This window comes from Peromyscus eremicus, chromosome 2, assembly GCF_949786415.1.
Source record: "Peromyscus eremicus chromosome 2, PerEre_H2_v1, whole genome shotgun sequence".
In the NCBI taxonomy this organism is placed as follows: domain Eukaryota; kingdom Metazoa; phylum Chordata; class Mammalia; order Rodentia; family Cricetidae; genus Peromyscus; species Peromyscus eremicus.
The window spans coordinates 63,948,383-63,970,995 of record NC_081417.1 but is presented as its reverse complement, the minus strand read 5'-3'; the positions used below and the strand labels follow the sequence as shown (position 1 = coordinate 63,970,995).

At 51.6% G+C, this 22,613-nt stretch overlaps 1 protein-coding gene across 1 annotated transcript; it reads right to left on the bottom strand.

The window, feature by feature from the left end:
* Window positions 1-748: 748 nt before the first annotated feature.
* Glipr2 (GLI pathogenesis related 2) lies at window positions 749-21,019 on the bottom strand. Its single transcript, XM_059255746.1, has 5 exons — window positions 20,882-21,019; window positions 10,663-10,771; window positions 10,216-10,319; window positions 8,198-8,275; window positions 749-1,334 (listed from the first exon to the last, which is right to left on the bottom strand). Exons 1-5 carry the CDS (start codon window positions 20,892-20,894, stop codon window positions 1,174-1,176), a joined length of 465 nt encoding a protein of 154 aa, XP_059111729.1. The 5' UTR covers window positions 20,895-21,019; the 3' UTR covers window positions 749-1,173.
* Window positions 21,020-22,613: the final 1,594 nt, after the last annotated feature.

Below are 22,613 nucleotides of genomic sequence, written 5' to 3'. Positions count from 1 at the left end.
CAACAACCTCTTCCTTGAGCCCTTATGTTGGCAGAAGGAGATACCATCATTCCAGGGACACTCAACTGGATCTCTGGTTTGGCCCCTCCCGAGTGGACCTGGTTAAACAGCTATTCAGAGGGAACTCTGTATAGTCTGAGGCAAAACACAGAATCAAATTAGCGTTCTTAAGCTCCCGGTTTGGGATTCCTCCCGGGAGCATTTGGGCTTGTCACACATTCCAGGACGGAGCACTGCTCAGCGGCAGCTGTCTGCCGGGACGAGCCTGGGTGGTCACTGCCCACTGGGGTGGGGAAGGACAGAGGCTGTGGGGTTTCCTCCAGGGCCCCCAAGTGAGCTCATCCTCACCCTACACTGCTGATTTCATAGTCCGAGGCCTTGGCCAAAAGCCCAAGCAGTGTGAGTGTCCGGTGAGATGAGAGTTGGGGGCAGGGCTGCATTCCAGCCCTAGCCCCACCCCCAGAAGCCAGATGTAGAGCTGTGAGCACTGAAACTTAAAAAAAAAATGTGTGAGGTGTGTGTGAAAGGTGCTAGTGGCTGTGGTATTTGCTCTTTAAAGGGTAAAAACTGCAAGGAAGTAAGGTTTTTTGTTTTTTTTTTTTTCCTCTTTCCTTCTCCATTTGCTCTTTGGCAATTCCATTAGGGAATCCCAGAGGATGTGGGATGATATCATGTCTTCCAACCGAGAACGAAAAATCTCACTGACTCCATGAAATGGAGCTGGTCACGTGTCTCTAACGCAAGTTGCTCTATGTCACATTTAAAGGAAGGTTTAATACTCTTCAATATCCACCAAAAGGAGATTACAGTGCAGGATGATCGTGTAACATGAGCTCACTGCTCAGCATGGCACATATTCAGAATACACAAAGTCCGAGGATGGATATTAGAAGTAAGAAAGATACAAAAGAAGTCTGCTTAAAAAATAACAGCCAAAAGATGTCATAATCGATCATACTCAAATCTAAGTAACTGTGGTCTAGGTAACCCTCTGGATATTTGCTTCAGATTCCCATCCTTTAACCGGAAATGAGCTCATGCGCAGCTGACTAGTGTGTGCACAAGAGATGCTCAAGAGTACACACGCCCACAGGGACAGACACTCGGCTGGTTCTTTGTTGTTCTATAGGCACTTCGTATGTGTGTCTCCGCCTTCTCGTTACATTTGGAGAGTTACTTCTTTGGAGGTGGGACGTTTTCTTCGAAGAAGCCCTGGTTGACGACATTCCCTGCTGGGAAGTACCTGGCCACCACAAAGGAGGACCCATCACTTGCAGAAGCTTTCCCCACGCCTATCTTCTTTGTATTCTTCCATACCATGGCTGTGAAGTGTCCTGTGGGAGACAAGGGAGGAGCAGTGATGAGCCAGCAGAACCCTGAAAAGGATGCTTCGGGGACCCTCAGAGTCCTGCATGCTCTGGTCAGGCTCAGGCAGGAAGGTATTTGCAGATGCCAATCAGGAAGAAGAAACAAAGCACGTGGCGGCATGTCCTGCCCATCGGCCACACAGACCTCAGCCACCTCAACACTCTCACGTTCTTTCTGAGATCACGATAAAGCACGGTGGTCCAGCACCTGTGACGTCAGCTTACCAACCCTCAATGGTGCCCCCAAACTGAACTCTTTATTTTTTAGACTTTTACATTTTATTTTATGCGTATGAACGTTTTGCCTACATATGTATGGTTCCCGAGGAGGTTGGAAGAGGGTGTCAGACCTCCTGGAATTGGAGTTATGAATGGTTGTGAACCACCATGTGAGTGTTAGGAACTGAACTCTGCTCCTTTGCAACAGCAACAAATGCTTTTATCCACTGAGCCGTCTCTCCAGTCCCCAAAGTGAACTCCTTAAACATCTCTTACTCTGTTATTTTCTGATTTTGTTTTGTTTTGATCTGGGCCTTAGTTGACTTCTCAGGAACATTATTACAGTCAATGTCCCTTCTTTTCAAAGCCTTCCCCCTCACTGAGTTCCACGACACTCATCTCTTAGCATCCCTCCCATCTCCATCTTGGTCTTGTAGCTCTTCATCCTCCATCCGGGTGCTCTCTCCTTTTCCTTCTACACTCTGTCCTTCAGGCAGCTTCGTCTTTCCCTGGCTCCCGGATGGATTTCTTCAGTTCACGTCTCTGCTCTCTGTTCCAGACACGATCACCACACACTTCCACTTGGATGACTCACAGATGCAGTCTATCCGAACCTCACTCTTGGTCCCTCGGAATTACTCCTTTGCTGACCTCCCATCTGTATCAACAGCATCTTTGTGCACGTACCCGAGGGATGAACCTGCATCCTTTCCTCTCTTGGATATTCCTCAGAACAACCTACCACTAATTCCCAAGGAATTCAACTCTAAAATCTAGCTCAACTATATTCTTCCCAAACCTTGGTTTCTTTCATAGTTTCTTGGAATGATCTCCTGACTGTTCTTGGCTCCACTTCCGTCCTGTCTAACTCATTCATCACTGTGAGAATGGGAAATGCACTGTGAATGAATGGGAAAGATAATGAATTGGATCATTCTGAAACATAAGTCTTATCTATTTAACTCTTCCGCTCCCACTTGCACCTGGAATGAAAGCTCACACGTGGCTTGGTGGCCTCCTTCCACTCCCAGAGCTCAGCAAGCTGCTTCCCATTGAGAACCCCTGTAGGAATGAACCCTTGCTCCAATCAGCCTACATGTGAATTTTTTTTTAATACTGGGAATTGAACCCAAGACTGTACATGTCAGTAAGCGCTCTACCACAGTAGACTCCCAGCCCTTGGGAGCTCTTCTACTGACTAAGTTTCTTGTCCCTTAGGTCTCTGACTAAATGTCACTTGTTTAAATAAGACTTACACAATCACCCTTTCCTTTACCAAACATCTCCCTCCCCACCCTGACCACACCCTGTCTTTTCCCTTCCCCGTTCCTACTGGCTCCTTCACCTCTGGCCCTCACATGGCCAAGAAGAAGAAGAAGAAGTTGTTGTTGTTGTTGTTGTTGTTTTTACAGAGTTGGAGTTCATTGAAGATGTTTTAAGTTAGGCTTAAACACGAAGGTTAAGGTGGAAAAATGAGGTGCCTAGAAGAAATCAAGGCACCCTCAGGAGCGTGGGCTTCTCAAAGAGAAAGTCACAGAAAGGAAGACGCACGTATCCGAGAATGGGCATGGCTCTCCATGGGAGTCACACAGTTCATTGAATATGGCTGGTATTTAAGAAAGATGGAGAGAAGGGAAATGTTACTCTCTTAGAGTTAGGAAAGCAGGCAGGCTTAGAGGGGAAACTGCTAGCAACTTCAATGATTCTTTTTTTCTTTTTTTTAGACAAGGTCTCTGTATCTCAAGGAAGCCTCATATTCAATAAGTAAGCAAGAATGACCTTGAACTTCTGATCGTCCAGGGTCACCTCTCATTTTACGGCAATGCCAGCACGCCAGCTTTTATGCAGTGCTGGGGATCAAACCCAGGCCCTCCTGTGTGGTACACAGGCACTCCTACCACCACACCCAGCTTCTGTGGTGCCAGGGATTGAGCCCAGGGCCTCAAGTATGCGAGGCAAGCCCTCTACCAACTGAGCTGTGTTCCTACCCACTGATTTCCATTCTTACTTACTCTTTGGCCCTCACTGGCTTTGAACTCAAAGACTGGGGCTATCTTCCTGCCACTGTGCCTGGTTCATACTTAATTTTTTAAATTTAAAATCACATTTGTCACCAGGCCTAATGGCACACACCTTTAATTCCAGCACTCAGCAGGCAGAGGCAGGTGACTCTCTGAGTTGGAGGCCAGCCTGGTCTACAGAGAGAGTTCCAGGACAGCCAGGGCTGTGCAGAGAAACCCTGTCTTGAGAAACAAAAGCAAAAACCAAGCAAAACAAAAATTCCATCTGCCTGTGAGTGAGTGTGAGTGTGTGTGTGTGTGGGGGGGGGGAGTCACAAGCATGCCTTGGAAAGAACGCCTTCAGGAGGCAGTTTTCTCCCACCGAAACTCAGGTGGTCATCTTGGTGGCAAACGACACTAAGACATCTCACAGGCCCATCATTTAAAAAATTTGAAACTCCAGCATTTAGGAGGCAAAGGCAAGAAGATCATGAGCTCTAAATCAACTTGGAGTAGGTGACTAATTCAAGCTTCTTTCAGCCATACAAAGAAATCCTATCTCAAAGACGTATTGTTTTTAAACAAAAGAAAAACTGCCCAGTTATGATTCTAAATCTTGACTTATCTTTAACCTTGTATTGACCTCAGCGCTATAAACTCTGGTTTTCAGCTCTGAACAGCCTGGCCCCTTGGTTGTTCCGTTGTGGATCACAGCTCCAGGCACTGGGCAGCCTCGCCAGGCAGTCCTGCTTCTCTGGCTGCCTCTTGGCCAGGGCTCAAGCCCTTTCTCCCACAGCCTTCTCTAAAGTGACCACAGGCTTTGGCCATTGACCATCTTTCTTTCTCTCTGTTTTTCCCAGAGAAGGAAACTTCCATCATCCACTGGTTGCCAAGCAACTGGCTGGACAGACCATGTGCATCAGTGGCGAGATGCCCGAGGCAGCTTCTTCTTAAGGGAGGAAACTAAGCAATCTTCTCTGTGGAGGTTTCCGTCCACACAGATAATCCCGTTATGGTATTTAGAGGTATTTAGAGATGAGGTAAGGGACACAACTTCCTTAGCAACATCAGACGCACACCGCACACCGGTTTCTAACACTAACTCCCAACAGTTCCTTTTTCTTTTCTTCTTTGTCTCCACCCCTTAAAGGGGTCACATCCTCTTTCTGGCTGAGGACTGAAACTTCCTAGAATATGCCTTTGAAAACCACACTGAACCTATTACAGTATGTCGTTGCAAAGAAATAATGTATGAAGATAAGAAAGGATGAGACAATCTCTTTACTGGTGTGAAACAGCCTCTGACAGTACAAAAGAGGGGACACACACACACACACACACACACACACACACACACACACCTCAGAATCGCTTTAGGCTAATACACGAGAAACCAGAAGCTTACATCGCTTTCATAACTGTTCCGTGTCAGGTTAGTCCTCATTTAGAATAAATAAATCTACTCACTCAAACAGGACAGGACAAAGTAACTAAGGAATGTTTTTCTCATGCAGCACAAAGCAGGGACGAGTGAGCAGGCTTTATCGTGAAAGGCTGGCTGAGGGAGAGGCTGTCAGTCCAAGCAGATATCAGGTATTTCACAGACCTTTCACCTATAGGAACTCAGGTCAGGGAACCCCAAAACACAATGCAGCAAGAAGCTAGGAACTGAGAGATTGGAGCAGGACGGGCCTGAGTCTGGAAGGTTCCGGAAGCCTCAGTTCTACAGCACCAGACAAAGCCCCACTCCTGCCTAAGGCCCAAGCGTCATTTGTTCCCAGTCTTGCACAGGCACCCCCTCTTGGTGTAGGGGCCGTGGAACAGGCACCGGGTAAGAACAGAAGACACGATAAAAGCCTTCCTCTTTGTAGGCCTCAGTCTCCTCCTTTGCTAAATGGGCAGAACAAAGCCCTGCTCTCAGCCGCCTTGGAGGCTGGTGCGGCTGTGGATACAACCACTTGATAAGCAAGCATCAAGTGGTGCCACACTCAGCTCCAAGATCCGGCACATGTCTGCTTGCTCAAGCGCCTCGTCCTTGGGGAAAGCGAGCTATGAAATGAAAGTCTCTGGGCACCATCTGTATTAAAAGGCGACAAGGTTCTGCCTACACATCCTTAATCGCTGCTCCCTCCTCCTCCTCATTCAGTGGCCAGGTCATTGTCATCTGAAGCTCTGGCAGCTGCTTTCTGCTCCTCAGCCCGGCAACCTTGGCGGGGGTGGGGTGAGGGTGGGGCTAACGGAACAAGAAATGTCCCAAGTCTGCACTTAGAGTTACAAGAATCCTTCCTGGACAGGGTGAGCAGTAAGCCACAGGAAACAGTGAGAACATGTCACTTCCTGCTTCTGAAGAAACTCGCCAGGGGATGGGAGGCCCCAGGTGGCTCTACCTTTACGTAGATGGGATGGTGGCGTAGGGGCTGGGGTGAGGAGGGAACCCCCCCTTCTCTAGTGCTTTGAATCAGACACACATTCCTTCCTACCCTGTCCCAGGCTCAGGAGGGGTCTGAGTCACTTCTTAGGAAAGACAAGGGGGGCGGTGAGGCCAGCAAAGGGGGCGGAAAGACCTCGGAGCCCAGACAAGCTGCCCAGACTTTAAGAAGATGGAGAAGCAGCTCATCCTCAGCACTGGTGCAGAAAGCCTGCCTGGCGGCGCTGTGACCCCAGCACTAGGGTGGGGAGGGAGCTCTCTGGCTGGCCAGTCCAGTTAAGTTGTTGAGCTCCAGATTCAGTGAAAAACCCTATCTCAAAAAACCAGGCGGAGAGCAACCGAGGAAGACATTGGACATTACCCTTTTCACGGAAACATGCATCTTCACACACACACACACACACACACACACACACACACACACACGCACGTCTTCATGCACACACTCATACACACACACTCCAGTTTACTGTTCGCCCTACAGAAGGCCTATAAGGAAGGCGGTCTTCTCCGCTTCTGTGTCAGAAACTCCCAGAAGCACCTGGGAGCCACCACATGTCCTTGGACAGGAGAAGAAGAAGTGACTCCAGTTCACACAACAAACGGCAGAGGTAGGAAGAGCTTGAGCTTTTCTGACTCTTAGACTCACCTGCCACAGCCCAGAATGCAAGAGGGAGGGGAACCCTGAGGTGTGGAGAATGGGCAGGAAGAGGAGGGAGGTGTGAAGGAGGGGGAGGGGAAGACAGGCCTGGCCCTTTCCTGACTGCCTCTAGGGAGCCACAGCCCTGTGGAAAGAGCAGTTGAGGCAGAAGAAACTCCAGAGGCAGGATGACTGGTCTGTCAGACATGCTCAGATGCCAGTTCAAGAAAGAAGCACCTAGCTAAAATCCAGGCTCCAGAGAACATGCTGCAGTGAGGAGAGCACACTGCAGTGAGGGGAACACTACAGTAAGGAGAACACACTGCAGTGAGGAGAGCACACTGCAGTGAGGGGAACACTACAGTAAGGAGAACACACTGCAGTGAGGAGAACACACTGCAGTGAGGGGAACACTACAGTAAGGAGAACACACTGCAGTGAGGAGAGCACACTGCAGTGAGGGGAACACTACAGTAAGGAGAACACACTGCAGTGAGGAGAACACACTGCAGTGAGGGGAACACTACAGTAAGGAGAACACACTGCAGTGAGGAGAGCACGCTGCAGTGAGGGGAACACTACAGTAAGGAGAACACAGTGCAGTGAGGAGAGCACACTGCAGTGAGGGGAACACTACAGTAAGGAGAACACACTGCAGTGAGGAGAACACACTGCAGTGAGGAGAGCACGCTGCAGTGAGGGGAACATTACAGTAAGGAGAACACAGTACAGTGAGGAGAACACACTGCAGTGAGGGGAACACTACAGTAAGGAGAACACACTGCAGTGAGGAGAGCATGCTGCAGTGAGGAGAGCACGCTGCAGTGAGGAGAACAATACAGTAAGGAGAACACAGTGCAGTGAGGAGAGCACATTGCAGTGAGGAGAGCACATTGCAGTGAGGAGAATACACTGCAGTGAGGAGAACACTACAGTAAGGAGAACACACTGCAGTGAGGAGAGCACACTGCAGTGAGGGGAACATACTGCAGTGAGGAGAGCACGCTGCAGTGAGGAGAACACACTGCAGTGAGGAGAACACACTACAGTGAGGAGAACACACTGCAGTGAGGAGAACAATACAGTAAGGAGAACACACTGCAGTGAGGAGAACACACTGCAGTGAGGAGAACAATACAGTAAGGAGAACACACTGCAGTGAGAACACACTGCAGTGAGGGGAACACACTACAGTGAGGAGAACACACTGCAGTGAGGAGAGCACATTGCAGTGAGGAGAACACGCTGCAGTGAAGAGAATACATTGCAGTGAGAAGAGCACGCTGCAGTGAGGAGAACATGCTGCAGGAACACACTGAACTTTGACCTGTCTGCGGGTGTGTGGGAGGGAGGGCAGGATCAACATCCTGGATACCCTCAGATGAAGAAAGAGTGCAGGTCTGGGATGAGGTGGGCAGGTGCCGGGGAAAGGAAGCTTTGGTTTCTGGGCACTTAAACCAGAGGGGTGTGGCTGAGCCAGTGCAGGAGGGAAAGAGTCAACCTTCAGAAGATGGCGTTCAGCCCAGGCCCCACTGCCACTCACCGGTCCCCGAGGTGAAGCCAGGCTGCTGGAAGTTGTAGTTCTTGATTTCACTGTACCACCGATCAGCCACTTCCTTTCCTGCACAGAAAAGGCACGTGTAAACTCAGCCATAAAGTCTACACACTCCCTGCATCTTCTCCCACAGACCCCAAACCACATTCCACATCCCATATATGATTAAGCAGTGATGAAGTAAGCATTGGGGTTACTCCCTGCAGACTCCTGGGGACTCAGGATGAAGACAGACCCTTCGTGGGGATGAGCACTGCCCTAGGGCCAAGCAACGGTCCCCAGATGAGGTAGCCTACATCCTACCATTGAAATGCTGTGGCATTCTGGGCCAGGCCTTTTCTGCTCTGGGCCTCTACAATAGAAAGGTTGAGCCGGGCAGTGGTGGTGCACACCTTTAATCCCAGCACTCGGGAGGCAGAGGCAGGCGGATTTCTGAGTTCGAGGCCAACTGGGTCTACAGAGTGAGATCCAGGACAGGCACCAAAACTACACAGAGAAATCCTGTCTCAGGGAAAAAAAAAAAAAAAAAAAAAAAAAAAAAAAAAAAAAAAAAAAAAGTTGAACACAATGCATCCCGAGGGCCTTCCAGCAATGGTCTGAATTTCTGGGAGGCTGTCCTCATCCTACCCGGGGTCCTAACACAGGCCTGCACAAAAGCAGTTGGTCCAGTAGGCCAAAGGTCACTGCCACCAGAAAGGCCCTCATCTTGAGCATCCACTGTCAGCAGTGGTGTGAGGAAGCATTTCCCTGGGGTCTGTTGATCTCAGAGTCGAGATGAGTCACCTCAGGACCTTGTTACAATTTAGAGTCTGATCGAAACTAAGTCCTCTTAGGACTTATTTCCTTTGCACCAGGTTCCCTACTATTCCTGCTGGGTCCTGAAGTACATATCAGCCGTGCCTGGGGACCATTTAAAGAAAGCTGAGGCCCAGGTCCTTCTTCAGCTGTATTGGTTTCTCTGGAGGAGAGACCCAGGGGTTGGAAACATGGAAAAGCTCTCCAAAGACTCTGGTGTGTAACCAGGAGACGTCAACCCAAACCTCTTTGTGTAGGAATGGGGAAACTAGGGCCAGAGAGAGTAGGGATTTGATCATGGTGCCCAGGTAGCCAACACAAGGCCAGGCCAGGACATCAGCCTTAGTGCCCAATCAAGACTCCCTCTCCCAGCCAGGAGAGGCCACAGGCTGGGCCCAGCGTCTGCAGGCTGAGGAAGGCACTCAGAGGCCCCACCATCAGCAGCTTTCCAGGTACACAGCTCTTGGGGAGGGGTTGGATGGTGTGGGGGGGGTGTGCTAGGGAAACCAGGCAGCCTGGGGATCCCCTTGCGAGCTCTGTGGAATGTGAGACTGGGGAGGAGAGGAGTCATTCTCTCCTGGGGATTGGGTAAAGCTCCAGGGATTGTGACAGCTTTCACTATTTCCCTAAAAAGCTGCTTCAGAGCTATAGGAGCCAGTGGTGTGGGGCCATTCCCTCCTGGGCCCTGGGCAGAAAAATCATCTTTCTCTTCTTCCTTCCTTCCTTCCTTCCTTCCTTCCTTCCTTCCTTCCTTTCTTTCTTTCTTTCTTTTTCTTGAAGAAAAGAAAAATGTTCAATTCTTTTCTTCTTTCTCATGTTAAAAGCAATACACCTACAGTGTAATAATAATAATAATAATAATAATAATAATAATAATAATTTAGAAAAAAGCAAGGGTGCTCCAGTGCCCACAGAACCAGGCTGAAGTTCAACGGATGCTGCAGTCTCTGGCGCCCACGCCGCTGAGTTGGACTTCTGCACCCGGAGCTGTCTATCTGACTCATCTGTTCCAGGCTCCCAGCTTCCTGGCTCTGCGCCAGCCACTGAGGTCAGCCCAGGAGCAGATGCTGAGAATTCAGGGGGTTCCTCTCCCTTTCTGGGCCCGTGGCCACACCATCACTGAGCTGCAAAGGGCGTAGTGTCAAAAGGAGTCTGCAGACCTCATCCTAGGTCCAGCTGGGCAGAGACAAGAGGAGCCGGGAGTGTCCTACCTGTCTGGTCGTAGGATGCCCACGCAAGGTTCTCTCCACACTGGCCACGACTGGACTCTGGGCTGTGCTTGAGGATTCTTGTGCTGGCCAGGGCCTCTGAATACCTGCATAACGTGTCTCCTCAGAGCAGGCCCAACCTAGGGACCCTCCACCCCAACCCAGTGTCTGAGCTTTGATCTAGATGGCTGAGCCGCCTTCTCTGTCTGGGTTCACCAGAGGGATGGCGGAAACATCATTCCCGTGCCTGGGCCTCCCGACAATCCCATTTTCAGACGAGCACACTGAAGCTCAGGAGCAAAGGGAACCTGCCTGGGCCGGCAGCAGAGTGGTCCTTAAGCCTGGCTGTATCTGAACCCCAACCACACCCCTTCAGCCACCCAGGACCCCTCCATGACTGCAGAAGCAGCTCCCCGAAGGGCTAGAGCCCGATCGGCACTGGGGACTCACTGCTGAGCTTCCTGGTTGAGCTTCTTGCAAAGCTTCAGTGGAGGGACACCGTGCTGAGCCCGGTACTCGTTGTGGGCCTTCAGGACCTCGTTATTAAACTGTTTGGAAGCTGGGAAGACAGAGGAATGGAGAACAGCTCAGCGCAGAGGGAAGACCCACTGGAGGGGTCCTGGCATGCTTCAGGACACAGAGACTGCTGGCGTTTTCTCCATCCTGGTCCCACGGCCCCGTTCCACACCATTGGCCGTCCTGTCTCCATCACCACTACCACCTTCCATGTCCCTGCAGATCAGAGCTCTGCGGATGATGGAGGGTCTTCTGGGCCGCGGTGGGATTTGAATCTTTATCTAAGGCAATGGCAGACTATTAAGCAGAAGTGGGGGATACGGTGATTTGGAGAGTGTTTCTCAAAGATGCTGAGTGGTGCTGAGGAAGGTACAGAGCTGGTCAGACATTTCTAGAGGAAAATGTCTGATGGTGACTGGATACCTCACACTAGACCAATGGAGTCTGGGAAGGGCTGGAGTTGGGAGCTCAGGGAAGAAAAGCTTAGCTAGGGCGGATGGTACCGTATCAAATCAGTGAGAACAAAGTCGGGGGAGGGAGGAAAGGAGGGAGAAACACACACACATACACACACACACACACACACACACGTACACGCACATGCGCATGCACACACACACATACACGCACATACACACACACATACACACACATACACACCGACACACACACACACATACACACCGACACACACACACACATACACACACACACAGAATCAAATACAGCCAGATAAAGAGAGAGGACCAAATAAAGCAGCGTTGAGGGTGGGGTAAGAGGAGAGTATAGAAAAGGACTCCGTGGTGACAGCCAAGGAGGATGTGATCAGTTGGGCGAGGCTGTGGCCAGGGCTGGGGTTAGGGAAATAGGGGGTGAAGAGCAGGAAAATCAAGACAAAGCCCACGCTGCTTCAGATCTTAACAACCCCATCCTTCTAGCATCTTTCATCTGTCCAACGCTTATCCCAAACCATGCATCAGTCCCCTCCAACCAACCACCATTCGCCAAACGTCCATCTGCTTTCCATCCATATCCAGCGTCATGCATCTATCTACCCATTTCTCCATTTCCAGCACTTACCCGTCCACCAATTCATCATTTGTTGCACAACCACATCCACCTACCCAAGCACTGACCATCAATTCAGCCCAATTCTAATCTACGTATCTGCTCCTTGAGCACTGTCCCACAGGATGACAAATCCTGACCTCAAAAGCTCACACAGAGAAGGATGATGGTCTCGTAAGCAGGGAACAGTAATGGTACCAGAGGAGCCTGGAGCAAGGGGCCAGGAGAAGCGCACACGCCTTAGGAATCTAGGAATCCACCCCTCTCTGTAGACATGGGGTCCTGGGAGGGCTGTGAGTGAACATCACTGGTCCATCTGCCAGGAGCCTGTCTCTTGGTGGTGGTAGGAAGGGTGTAACCACAGTCATGAAGGAAGTGCTCAGGGCTAACTACAGGCAGGCGAGAGGAAGAAATACAGCTCATGGTTGGTGACCACCATGTCCTAGGACTTTCTGACAAATTATAGAGGAAGTAAACTGCCCTTGAGGGCTGTAGGGTCCAGCGAGGCTGCATAGGAGGTCCAGTCTCAGGAACATATGGTGAGGCAGGATTGGAAGGGCTCTGAACCGATTTGTGAGGTTTGGGGTAACAGAGATGTGAACAGAGGTAAACATGGTAATAATGACTCAGCCTGAGGCAGAGGGGAGCTACAACCAGAAATCCTCATGTCCTGGTGGCCTGCTAGAGAAGGTCCACACCCTTGTGATACGAAAGGCAGATTTCAGGACTCCTGAGGTGGGAGGAAACAGGTGGTGTTCAAGTGTAGGGTTTGCAAAGTAAAGAACCCTGGAGCTGCTCCACAGCTGTGAGACCCCCCTTGACATTAGGAGGCACATTACCAACGGAGCCTCTCAAGGCAGGGTTCGGGTTTGGCGTGCTGATGTGCACCTGGGGACATCAAATCACAGTCTTTCAGAAACCGTGGGGGACAGGAGGTAACAGGAACAAGAGCACCTCCTGGACACAAGTCACAAGTCTGTTTAGTGAGCTAAGGAGCCAGCAGGATAGTGTGGTAATCAGGACCTCAGGCTCCTAGGCCGGGGGTGCTCCACCCTGCCTTGCACAAGTGGTGTCTTGGGAGAGTAGCACACAGTGGGCTCTTTATCCTGGAGATCAGACTGGAAGGCTGGGGTGGGGGCGGGAGTGCTCTGGGGAATTCTGGGGTCCTACAGGACAAAGCTGGAGCTGGCAGATAGAAAGGGCAGGGCGACAGATTTCAGCCAGGAACAAGAAGGTCCTTTCTCCCGGTCAAAATGTTCCTGGAGCTTTAAGGGAAGAAGCCTGAACTCTGGCAGCCCTCACAAAAGAGGGTCCACCTCAGTACGCCGAGACGTCATCCTTGTCCTCTCTACTCCATGACACACAGCAGTGGAAAGCAGTGAAAGGCGACAGTGTGGTCACACTGAGAAGAGGAACAGAAGATCCAGGGGCTGCCACATCCATCTTGGGAGTCCCGACCCAAGGTTTGGGTTTAAATGGCAGGCAAGTCGTGAATCAGGAAGCCGTTCTGCTTCCGGTTGGCCCCATGAAGCAAGCCCCTTTTCAAGCTGTCAGCCGGTGGCAAGTCCCTCCCCCTGGCTGGCATTGGGGTTGCAGCCTTTTCCTTCCCCAGCATGAGACTCCTGGGGACATTCCTTGGGTCCATTGTCCCAGTAGTTTGGTATCTGAAGTCTGCACCTCTCTTTAGAAATATGTACTTCTGCCGGGACTGTTACAAAAGCGTTCTGGAGGTTGGGCAGGGCTCCCCCCGCAAGAAGGGCAGCAAGCTATCTGCCACTGGGACGTGCAAGCAAGTTAGTCTCCATTCCTGGTCAGATCCCTTCAGGCATGGGTGAGGGAGATGAGGGACACCATGGCCTGTGACTTCCAGGAATTTCCCGCCCTTTGGTAAGTAGACAAGGTACTAAAACAAGGGCTTGTGTGAGCTGCGTGATCGCCGTGAGGAAGGTCCCCATCTGCTTGACAGGCACAGCCAGGGCCATCCTAAACTTCCAGTTCCCATGTCTCAGACAGGCCACGGAAGGCCCGGCGGGACACCGTGGGAGACACTTGAGACTCGGTGACATGTGCAGTGTCACAAGAACTCCCTGGAAAGGGTGTTCCAGGTTCAGGAGGCAGGGGAGGCGGCCAAGGGTTCGGTTATTACTGGGCCCAGGAGAAAGGGAGCCAATTTAAGGCAGTTCGGGTGTTGGGGTCAGCCTGCAGTGGACCCCACTGTGCAGCAGGGCCCTCAGGCTCTTAAGCAGAGACATATACGGCTTCTAAAAACTAGGTCACTGTATTCCCGGCATGGGGGAAGTTCCAGGGGACAAAAGTGAAAGTTCCTGAACCAACACAAGATCAGGGCCAAAAGCTGACGCCAGGCGCAGGCCCCGGAAGGGCCAGGCTCCCTCAGCCAGGGCCTCTGTAAGCCAGCCTCAACAGAGGGCTCTCTTGCTTCCCTAAGCTGGAAGCCAGGGGCCCCTCCGGCCACTTTGGGCTGTCTTAGGAGTCCCCACCCACTCCAAGCAAGACAAGAGCTCCAGGGGGCCAAGTTATCAATGGTGACCACATCCAACCGGAGGCACACCCTACTTCTATAGAAAAACCCAAGAACACAGATAAAGTCAAAGTCAAACCAGCCACCCACAGCCAGGCAGGGTGGGCCCTCCGCGGTCCTACGGTGGAGGAAGGGCAGGGACCCACACTTTATTTTGCTGAAGAGCCGGAATAAAGGACAGGCAGACCCATCTGCCCTGGGCTCCTGCTTGCTCCTGCTTGTCTCCCAGTGGGCCGTGGAGACCTCATCAACCCCCTCTTAGAGCATCCTTACCCTACCCACATCCATGACTAGATCAGAAAAAAATGCTCTGCAAGGGAAGTAACCCGCCGGGATTCCCCTGCCGGGCCAGGAGTACCATCAGGAGGGGTCTAGACTTGAAGCAAGGCCCTGTTCTGAGGCTCGGCCTCACAGCCTAGGGTCACCAAATGGAGCGGTAGAGATGTCACCTAGGTGACACTCAGGTTCAGGAGGACAGCTGGAGTGAGCGACAAGGGAAGGGAGCCCACACGGACAGCTGCTTCCTACCTCACAGGAGGGAGGAAGAGGAGAAAGAGCTGCATGTCTTCAGAGCCTCCTCAGAGCTGGGGTGGCAGAGGCTGCAGAGGCTGCCCAGAGCAGAGCGACAGCAAGGCTGGACATTCTGGATGGGGCTACTCCATCTAGATCTTTTAGGGGGCCGAGGAGAGTGAAGGAATTCTGAGATCGGTCCTTAGCCCCCCACACCCCAGCTTTTGACAGACAGGTTCCTCCCTCAGTACCCCCTCCCTGAGGCCTCACCGTCCTCTGTCACTGCCCTCTCCAGACTCCCCACAAAGATTCGAACAGGCCCCTCCATCCTCTTGACAAGAGGCCGGAAAAGAAATTGCTCCAGCCTCTGAGGCAAAACTGCTTTTGCATCTTTAGGAAGAGTAGGAAGTGGACAATCAGAGGGAAAACAGTTTTTCTTGTTTCTTTTTCGAGACAGGGTTTCTCTGTGTAGCCCTGGCTGCCCTAGAACTCGCTCTGTAGACCAGGCTGGCCTAGAACTCACAGAGATCCACCTGCCTCTGCTGGGATTAAAGGAGTGTGTCACCACAGCCTGGCTGGGGAAACAATTTTTGAAGGGGAAATCTGCTAAGTGAGTGAATGGACAAATGAATGAGGTGTCCCCACCAGGTTCAGACGGCGCTAGGACTAGATCCCTGCTGTTTCAGATGGAGAAATCAGCATGTGGGGCAGTACATGAATGGCCTCAGGTCACCTGACCCAGTAGGCCCTGGTTAAAGCCCCCACTTCCCTCTCCTGCCCCCACTCTTGTACACTTGCTGTTTTACATCCAACACCCCCTTCTCCTGATGGCAAGCGTAGGCTACCAAGAATTGTTTCCTTGCTTATGGGCAAGGAGTCCATTTCTTGGAGTGATGGCCTCCTCCAGGCAGGCCTGTCTGAAAGATGACCAAGTACAAATGTGGTCCCTGAGTGGCTGAAGCTGCCAGATGGAGAGGTCTTGCTCAGGCTGCTAAGTGCTAGTCCTGCCCTCCACTAAGATCTGCCCAGAAACGAGGTTCTGCTCCTGGCCCCAGGCTCCCCTCCGTGTACACAAGATGACAGCTGTGGGTTCCAAGATGTCCTCAAAGCAGGGAAACCTTTCAAACGAGGATGAACAGATGAACCGGAACAGCTGGGGTTGCCCTGGCCCACGCGGCCTCTCCCTGCAGTGGTCCCAGGGGCTCACCCAGTAGAAAATTCCTGGTCTCTGCTTTGATATCCTCTGGTGTTAGGAGTCCAGTGTCTGAGACACCAAGATTCCTAGAGATGATTGGAGTATGTGTATGGGTCCCCACTAGCCAGAGTCCATTCGGGATGGGGACTGGGGTGAGGGCACGTGGTCAGTGTGCTATGGAAGCATTCAGAAGGCAAAGAGCTAGGTTCTGCACACACACACACACACACACACACACACACACACCCCACTCAGAGCTAAATTCTAATCCTAATTTGCTCACTTACTGGTCCAGACACTATATAATGAGCAGATGGTAATGACCTAGAGTGCTGTTGAAAAAGGTTAGTAACATAAAAGGCCTAACTTCACTGCCTAATGATTGGAAATCGTTATTATTCAAGGCAAAGGGCTGTTGCAGTCTGAGGTCCCAGCACACTCATTGCACAGAGGCCCAGCAGGGAAACCAGGGTTGCGGGCAGGACTGAGAGCTTCCAACACTGGCCCACGCTTTCTAGGTTTGAGCCTTGGCAGCTGTATGACGACTTCATGGGACTTCTCACACTCACCGTGAAGCTCTGGGGGTGTGTCTGAGGTCTATCCCATGAGGCCAAACCGGGACCCAGACAAAGCAGGGGCTGATCCCTTAGATGGTCTAACTCCTCTGTAAATGGGTATCTCTTAGAGGCAGCTCCCCAAGGCCTCCATTGGTGGCCTGGATCTTCAGTGTTGGGTTTGTGGAGAAGGTTCACTGGGTCTGAGTCATCCAGAAAAGTCACTTTCTCTTTGGGGAACTTAGAAGAGGCAGATGTGAGTGACTATGAAGGATGGAGGCCTGGACTAGAGGACTAGTGAGTGATGGGGACACCTGCCTCTACCAGCTGGAACCCGCTTTCTGCGGCCAGCACCCTCTTTTCATCTCCTCTGCAATCCGCATCAGCACCATTTTGCAGGCGGACTCACGCCTCTGACCTTCCCTTTTATTCCTTACAAATTGTCACCAAGTGTGCCCAGGATCGCCATTGGAAGCCCATCCTTCCTCCTCTCTGGCTCCCACCCTCGCCCTAGACCACAGCTTCCATGGGCAAAACCCCATGTTGGCACATAGCTGAATGTAGAGGTGGTGAAAATTTTGGCAACAATAAAAGATTTCTGAATCTACAACAACTACAAAAACTTGATTCAAAATCAAGCACAAGAATGCATCTGAGGTGTTTCTGATAGTTCTGGACCAGGCTGTGTGGTCCGTTTCTCTGCAGCCTTGGTTCTGAAGCCACCGGATGAACGCTGTGCGCTGTACACATACCATCACACCAGGCTCTGACACTGGCACTTCCTGGGGTAGCTCAGCTCATTTGTTACGAATTTCAGTGTCTTTTCTGCATGTACAAAGTGTTCCCGTTCTTACAGAAATATAACGGTTTAATTACAGAAAGCACAGTATTTTCCTGTGGTCATTTCTCAGTCAAATGACTATAGCTTTGGATTGTGTCTTGTTAGAATGCTCAAATTTGAAATTTAGTTAGTTACATTTTTTTCAGGTCTGCGTGTGGAGGTCAGAGGACAACTTGTGGGAATTGACTGTCTCCCTCTATCGTGTAGGTTACAGAGATCAAATTCAAGTCTTCAGGCTTGACGGGAAGCACCTTTACCCGGTGACCCATTTTGTTGACCCTAGAATGCTTGATTTAAAAAACTGCTGTTGAGTTTACTCACTTGAGGGTCATAGAAAGGCACCAAAGAGCTAGGGGTGCAGCTCAGTGGGAGAGTGCTTGCTTGGCACATGTAAGGCCCTGGGTTCAATTCCTACTACCCTCCCCCCCAAAAAAATCATTGAATGAATTTTGTCTTGAGTTAGGACAGAAATTCCAATCATAAACTGGGTGTGATAACACACGCCTTTAATCCCAGCACTCGGAAGGCTGAGGTGGGTGGATCTCTATGAGTTTGTTGAGATCCTGTCTCAAATGTGTGTGTGTGTGTGTGTGTGTCCCCTAAAGAACTGTTTTAAAATACATTTCTTCGAGCAGGGAAACTGGCTTTTGGTAAAATACTTGCCATGCAAGCATGACAATCTAAGTTTGGGTCCCCAGCATCCCTGCTTAAAAACAACAGCAAGAAGAAAACAAAGCAATAACTGGGCACAGCAGCCATGGCTGTGATCCGGAGCTAGAAAGGAGAGAGAGGGGCGCCTGGGGCTCACTGGCCAGCTAGTCCAGCTGAGTCAGCCAGCTCCGGTTCAGTGAGAGACCTTGTCTCAAAAGATAAAAAGCAACTGAAGTTGACACCTCTGCCCCCCCCACACATACACACAGAACATACACACATAATAAAATAAATTTCTGTATGATTTATTATCAGTAAATAGTTGATATGTATACTTGTTTTATATGCCTATACACCTGGAGTTGTATAACAATTTGTTGGGTGAAACTACTTCTTTCACAAGTAGAGAGAGTTTCAGAAGCCGGGCCCTAGGTGCCTGCACCCTTGCTGTCTCTAGGGAGGCAGGCTCTCCACTCACTGCCTCCCCCGTCTCCCTTCTGATCTTCCACTCTGCCACAACACTGGTCCTACCATGTCCAGTGGCACCCCATAGCCCGTAAGATGACAGACCCTCCCACGACCCTCCAGAACCAATCACTTTCCTCACACTCCTTTATGGTTTCTCACAGATGAGGTCTCCTTCCTGTGCCTCCCCCACCTTCCCTCACTCACAGATCTTGGAGCCTGGATCATTTCCCACCTCTTACCAAGTCTCTCCCCCCACCACCTTCATTTATTCATTTCACAACACAAACGAACATTCCTAAAGATTGGGCTGTCCCTGCACTACACTGGGTCCACAGCTTGGAGAGAGGACAGATGGTAGGAGAGAGGGAGGAGACATGGAGAGAGATGGGGGAGAACAGGTAGAAGGATGATGTCACAAGTGCAGTTCTAGAAAATTGTATCTTAGAGCAGGGGCTGGAAACAATCAATTAAAATGTATCTTTAGGGCTGCGGTTGGGGCGGGGTGGGTGGTTTGCCTTTAATCCCAGCACCAGAGAGGTAGAGAGGCAGGTGGAGCTCTGTGAGTTTGCGATCAGTTTGGTCGACATAGTGAGTTTCAGGCTAGACCAAGGTACATAGTGAGACCCTGTCTTAAAGCAATAATAGCAACAATAAATATTAATAAAATGAAATGTAGCTTTAGAGAATCCCTGGACTGCCTCCTAAGTCTAGAGAGGAAGGAGTTAATTTTTCACATAGAGATGTCGAAAGGTCTTCTCTCACATCCACCAGCATTTGTCCCATCACCGATGACCTTTCATCTTGTTCTTTTAATTATGTGACATCTTCTTCCTGGCCACTGCAAAGGCTCTTGGGGGTCATATGGACCACCCTCTTTGTACAGATGGGTAAACTGATGCCCAGAGGAACACAAGACCTTCCTTTGCATCACATAGCAAACGATTAACAGGGCCAGCATTGAAAGCCGAGCCTGTCACTGAAGCTGGAGGAAAAGCAGTTTAGGACCAGGCCAGAGAAGGGCAGTCACGGGCATCTCTTGAGTCTAGGTCCTAGAGGGTAGACCCAAGAAGGGACCTAGCCTTCCTCAGCTGAGGCTGACTCCATTGTTTCTTTAGGGCAGTGGTTCTCAACCTTCCTATCACTGCGACCCTTTAACACAGTTCCTCATGTTGTGCTGACCCCCAACCATAAAATTATTTTTGTTGCTACTTCATAACTGTAATTTCACAACTCTTGTGAATCATAATGTAAATAGCTGTGTTTTCCGATAATCTTAGGCGACCCCTGGGAAATGGTGGTTCCACCCCAAAGGGCTGCGACCCACAGGTTGAGAACTACTCATCTAGAGCCTCCTGTGAGGCAGAAATGATGTCCCAATAAATAGAAGGCCTTGATGCCCAGGAGGGAGAAGTCGGGGAGAAGTAGATCCATTGCCCAACACCTGTCCCTTGTCCATGCCAGAGTGAGGACAGATGATACAGGGTGTGGGCTGTCCCTCTGAGGGAGGGATCCTTGTGAGGGATCCCCTTCACAGGAGTAGAGCACAGAAGGATGGGGAGTTTCAGGCTGGAGGATGGGAGTGGTGAAGACTGGGCCAGGACACCCAGGGGAAGGGGCCTGAGTGCCTGCCAGCCAGCACAGCTGTGCGGCCACGAGGGTGGCGCCAGTGGCCAGAGGGCCTGACAATGGGGTGGAAGCTAGCGAGCAGGGAACAGCGGGAGATCTGGTGTTCAGAAATTTCATCCTTACAGCCACAGTGGTGAGGATGGGCAGAGACCACATGGGGAGGGGATCTGCAAAGCACCCAACCTGGCACTCACCCGGGAGATGAGCCCAAAGGGAACGCAAAGGACTCTCAGACCCGCCCTTAGTGGGGTGGGACCGGACTAGCTGCTTCACAGTCAGGGGTGCTGTCACAGTTTGGTGACTTTTTCCAACTGTAACTTTGTCCTCCTCTGGAAACAAAGCAAAGCCACGCCTCGGCAGACTCAGAGAGCTATCCCCATCAGCGCTTGGAAACCCTCCCTGACGCAATCCCTGGCTCCAAGCCAGAGGGACCCTCCATCGCTTTCCCCCTCTTTCTTTCTCTCCCTCCCGGTGGTCTTTCCGCTACCTCCGCTCCCGAGCTGAACCAGAATCAGCCCCAGCTGCACCTCTGGGCGCCTTTGCCCCGCGCTCTCCATCCCCACCCAGGGGTCATGCATTGCAGTGAGAGCGGCGGGGACATCGGAGGGGCTCCCAGGGGACCAGGCCCCAGGCGGGGCAGGGTGACGGCGAGTGTCCCCGGAGCCATCCCTGCACCCCGGCGGCCTGTACGGGCGGCTCACCTGACTTGCCCATGGCCGGCTGTGCGTGCGCTCCTCTGCTCCGCCGCGGCTGCGCTGCGCCGGGTGGCGGGTCCCAGCAGCTGGCCCGGGCCAGGAGGGGCAGGGGCGGCTGCAGCCACTCCCCCGGCGCCGCCCGGCCCCGCCTTATAAGGCAAGGGCAGCCGCAGGCGGAGGCGCGGGGGGCCACCCCTCGAATTCACATGGCTTGGTGGGATTCCGCCGCTGGGTAGGGCGGTCCAGATGTGGACGCGGATGCCGGTTCAGAGCGGCCTCTCTCCCCCCGCTGAAAGCGCGCGAGAGACCTAGGGGAGCCTGCGCCTTCCTGGCGATTCCGCATGGCTCCTGCGCGACAGAGGCGTCACGAAGACTGCTGTGCTCACTGTGGCCTGGCGAGGTACGGTTCCCGCCGGTGCCACCAGGGGTCGGTACCCTTCCAGTCTTCATCTTGGGGGACACCCCCGCCCCGCAGTGTGCTGCTCCCTCTCCCCTGTGACACTGCTCCAACCGCATCTTCCGCTACGCGACCCCGGGTTGTAATTGAACACATCCTAGCTCTCCAGCTCCAACTGCCCCAGGGAGGTGCGCACAGCCCGACTTGGACCGGTCTGTGCTCTTGACTCTCACTGAGACCAAGCCAAATTCCCCACCCCTGAGTCTGACTCCAGACGTGAGTCCTCAACTCTCTAACTTTATCCCACGCTCCTGTCAAACCAGATTCCCCAAACGTTCCTGGATTTGCTCAACCATCCCTCGGCAGGACTTGCCGCTGACTTGGCCCTCCCAGCCTGTACTCTGGGGGCTGCCCGTTTCTTCAGATCTCAGCAGCCCTTCCCTTCGCTAATCTTAGGACAACACACACCTGACATTGGACACATTGGCTCAGCTTCACCCCTGAGAAGAGCACCAAAACAAGGCACAGCCTAATAAGCTCCCCGTGCCAAGGGAACTCTTCCTCACTGGTGGGCCAGAGGATTTGGAAGCCCTTGTGGAAGATTAAGTGTTCAGGCTTTTCCGTTAGGACTGGCGAGTTGGCTGGGTGGTAAAGGCATTGAGGCCAAACTCGAAGTTCTGAGTTGGATTCCTGGAACGAACACAGTGGAAAGAGAGGACCACTCCTGAAAGCTGTCTTCTACACGGGGATGGTGGTGCCCCCTCCCCACATTGGCATCGTCTAAACTGAGTCTCAGTTTATTCAAAACACGTCTTTTTCTCACCGTAAAAGATTTAAAGACTGTTTTAATTTTAAATGGGGACTGAATTGAACTGATTCAAAGATTCCACGGACAGAGTTTGCTCTCTTTCTCTGTCTCTCTGTCTCTGTGTCTGTGTGTGTGTGTGTGTGTGTGTGTGTGTGTGTGTGTGTGTGTCTACATATATTTTAAAAATACATTTATTTGGGCCAGGCATGGTAGCACACGCCTTTATTCTCAGCACTTGGGAGGCAGAAGCATGCAGATCTCTGTGAGTTTAAGACCTGCCCGGTCTACATAGTGAGACCTTATCTTTAGATTTTTTTTGTTTGTATATTTTTGAGGTGGGGTGGGGTGATGTATGTTGAGTGAGTGTCGTGGTGTGTGTGGAAGTCACAGAACAACTGGTGAGAACCTGTTCTTTCCCTTCCACCACGTGAGTCCTGGAGTCAGGCTTGGCAGCCAGCGCCTCACTAACTAGTTTATCTTCTCTTCTTTATTTGATTTTTTTGAGGCAGGCTCTCCTGTGGCCTTGGCTGGAG

Excerpts from the sequence above, each read along its gene's own strand:
- Glipr2 (XM_059255746.1), bottom strand. Across the intron at positions 10,320-10,662 it reads CTCAACCAGGAAGCTCAGCA|GTATTCAGAGGCCCTGGCCA; the intron begins GTGAGTCCCCAG and ends CACGTTATGCAG. Across the intron at positions 1,335-8,197 it reads TGGCTTCACCTCGGGGACCG|GACACTTCACAGCCATGGTA; the intron begins GTGAGTGGCAGT and ends TGTCTCCCACAG.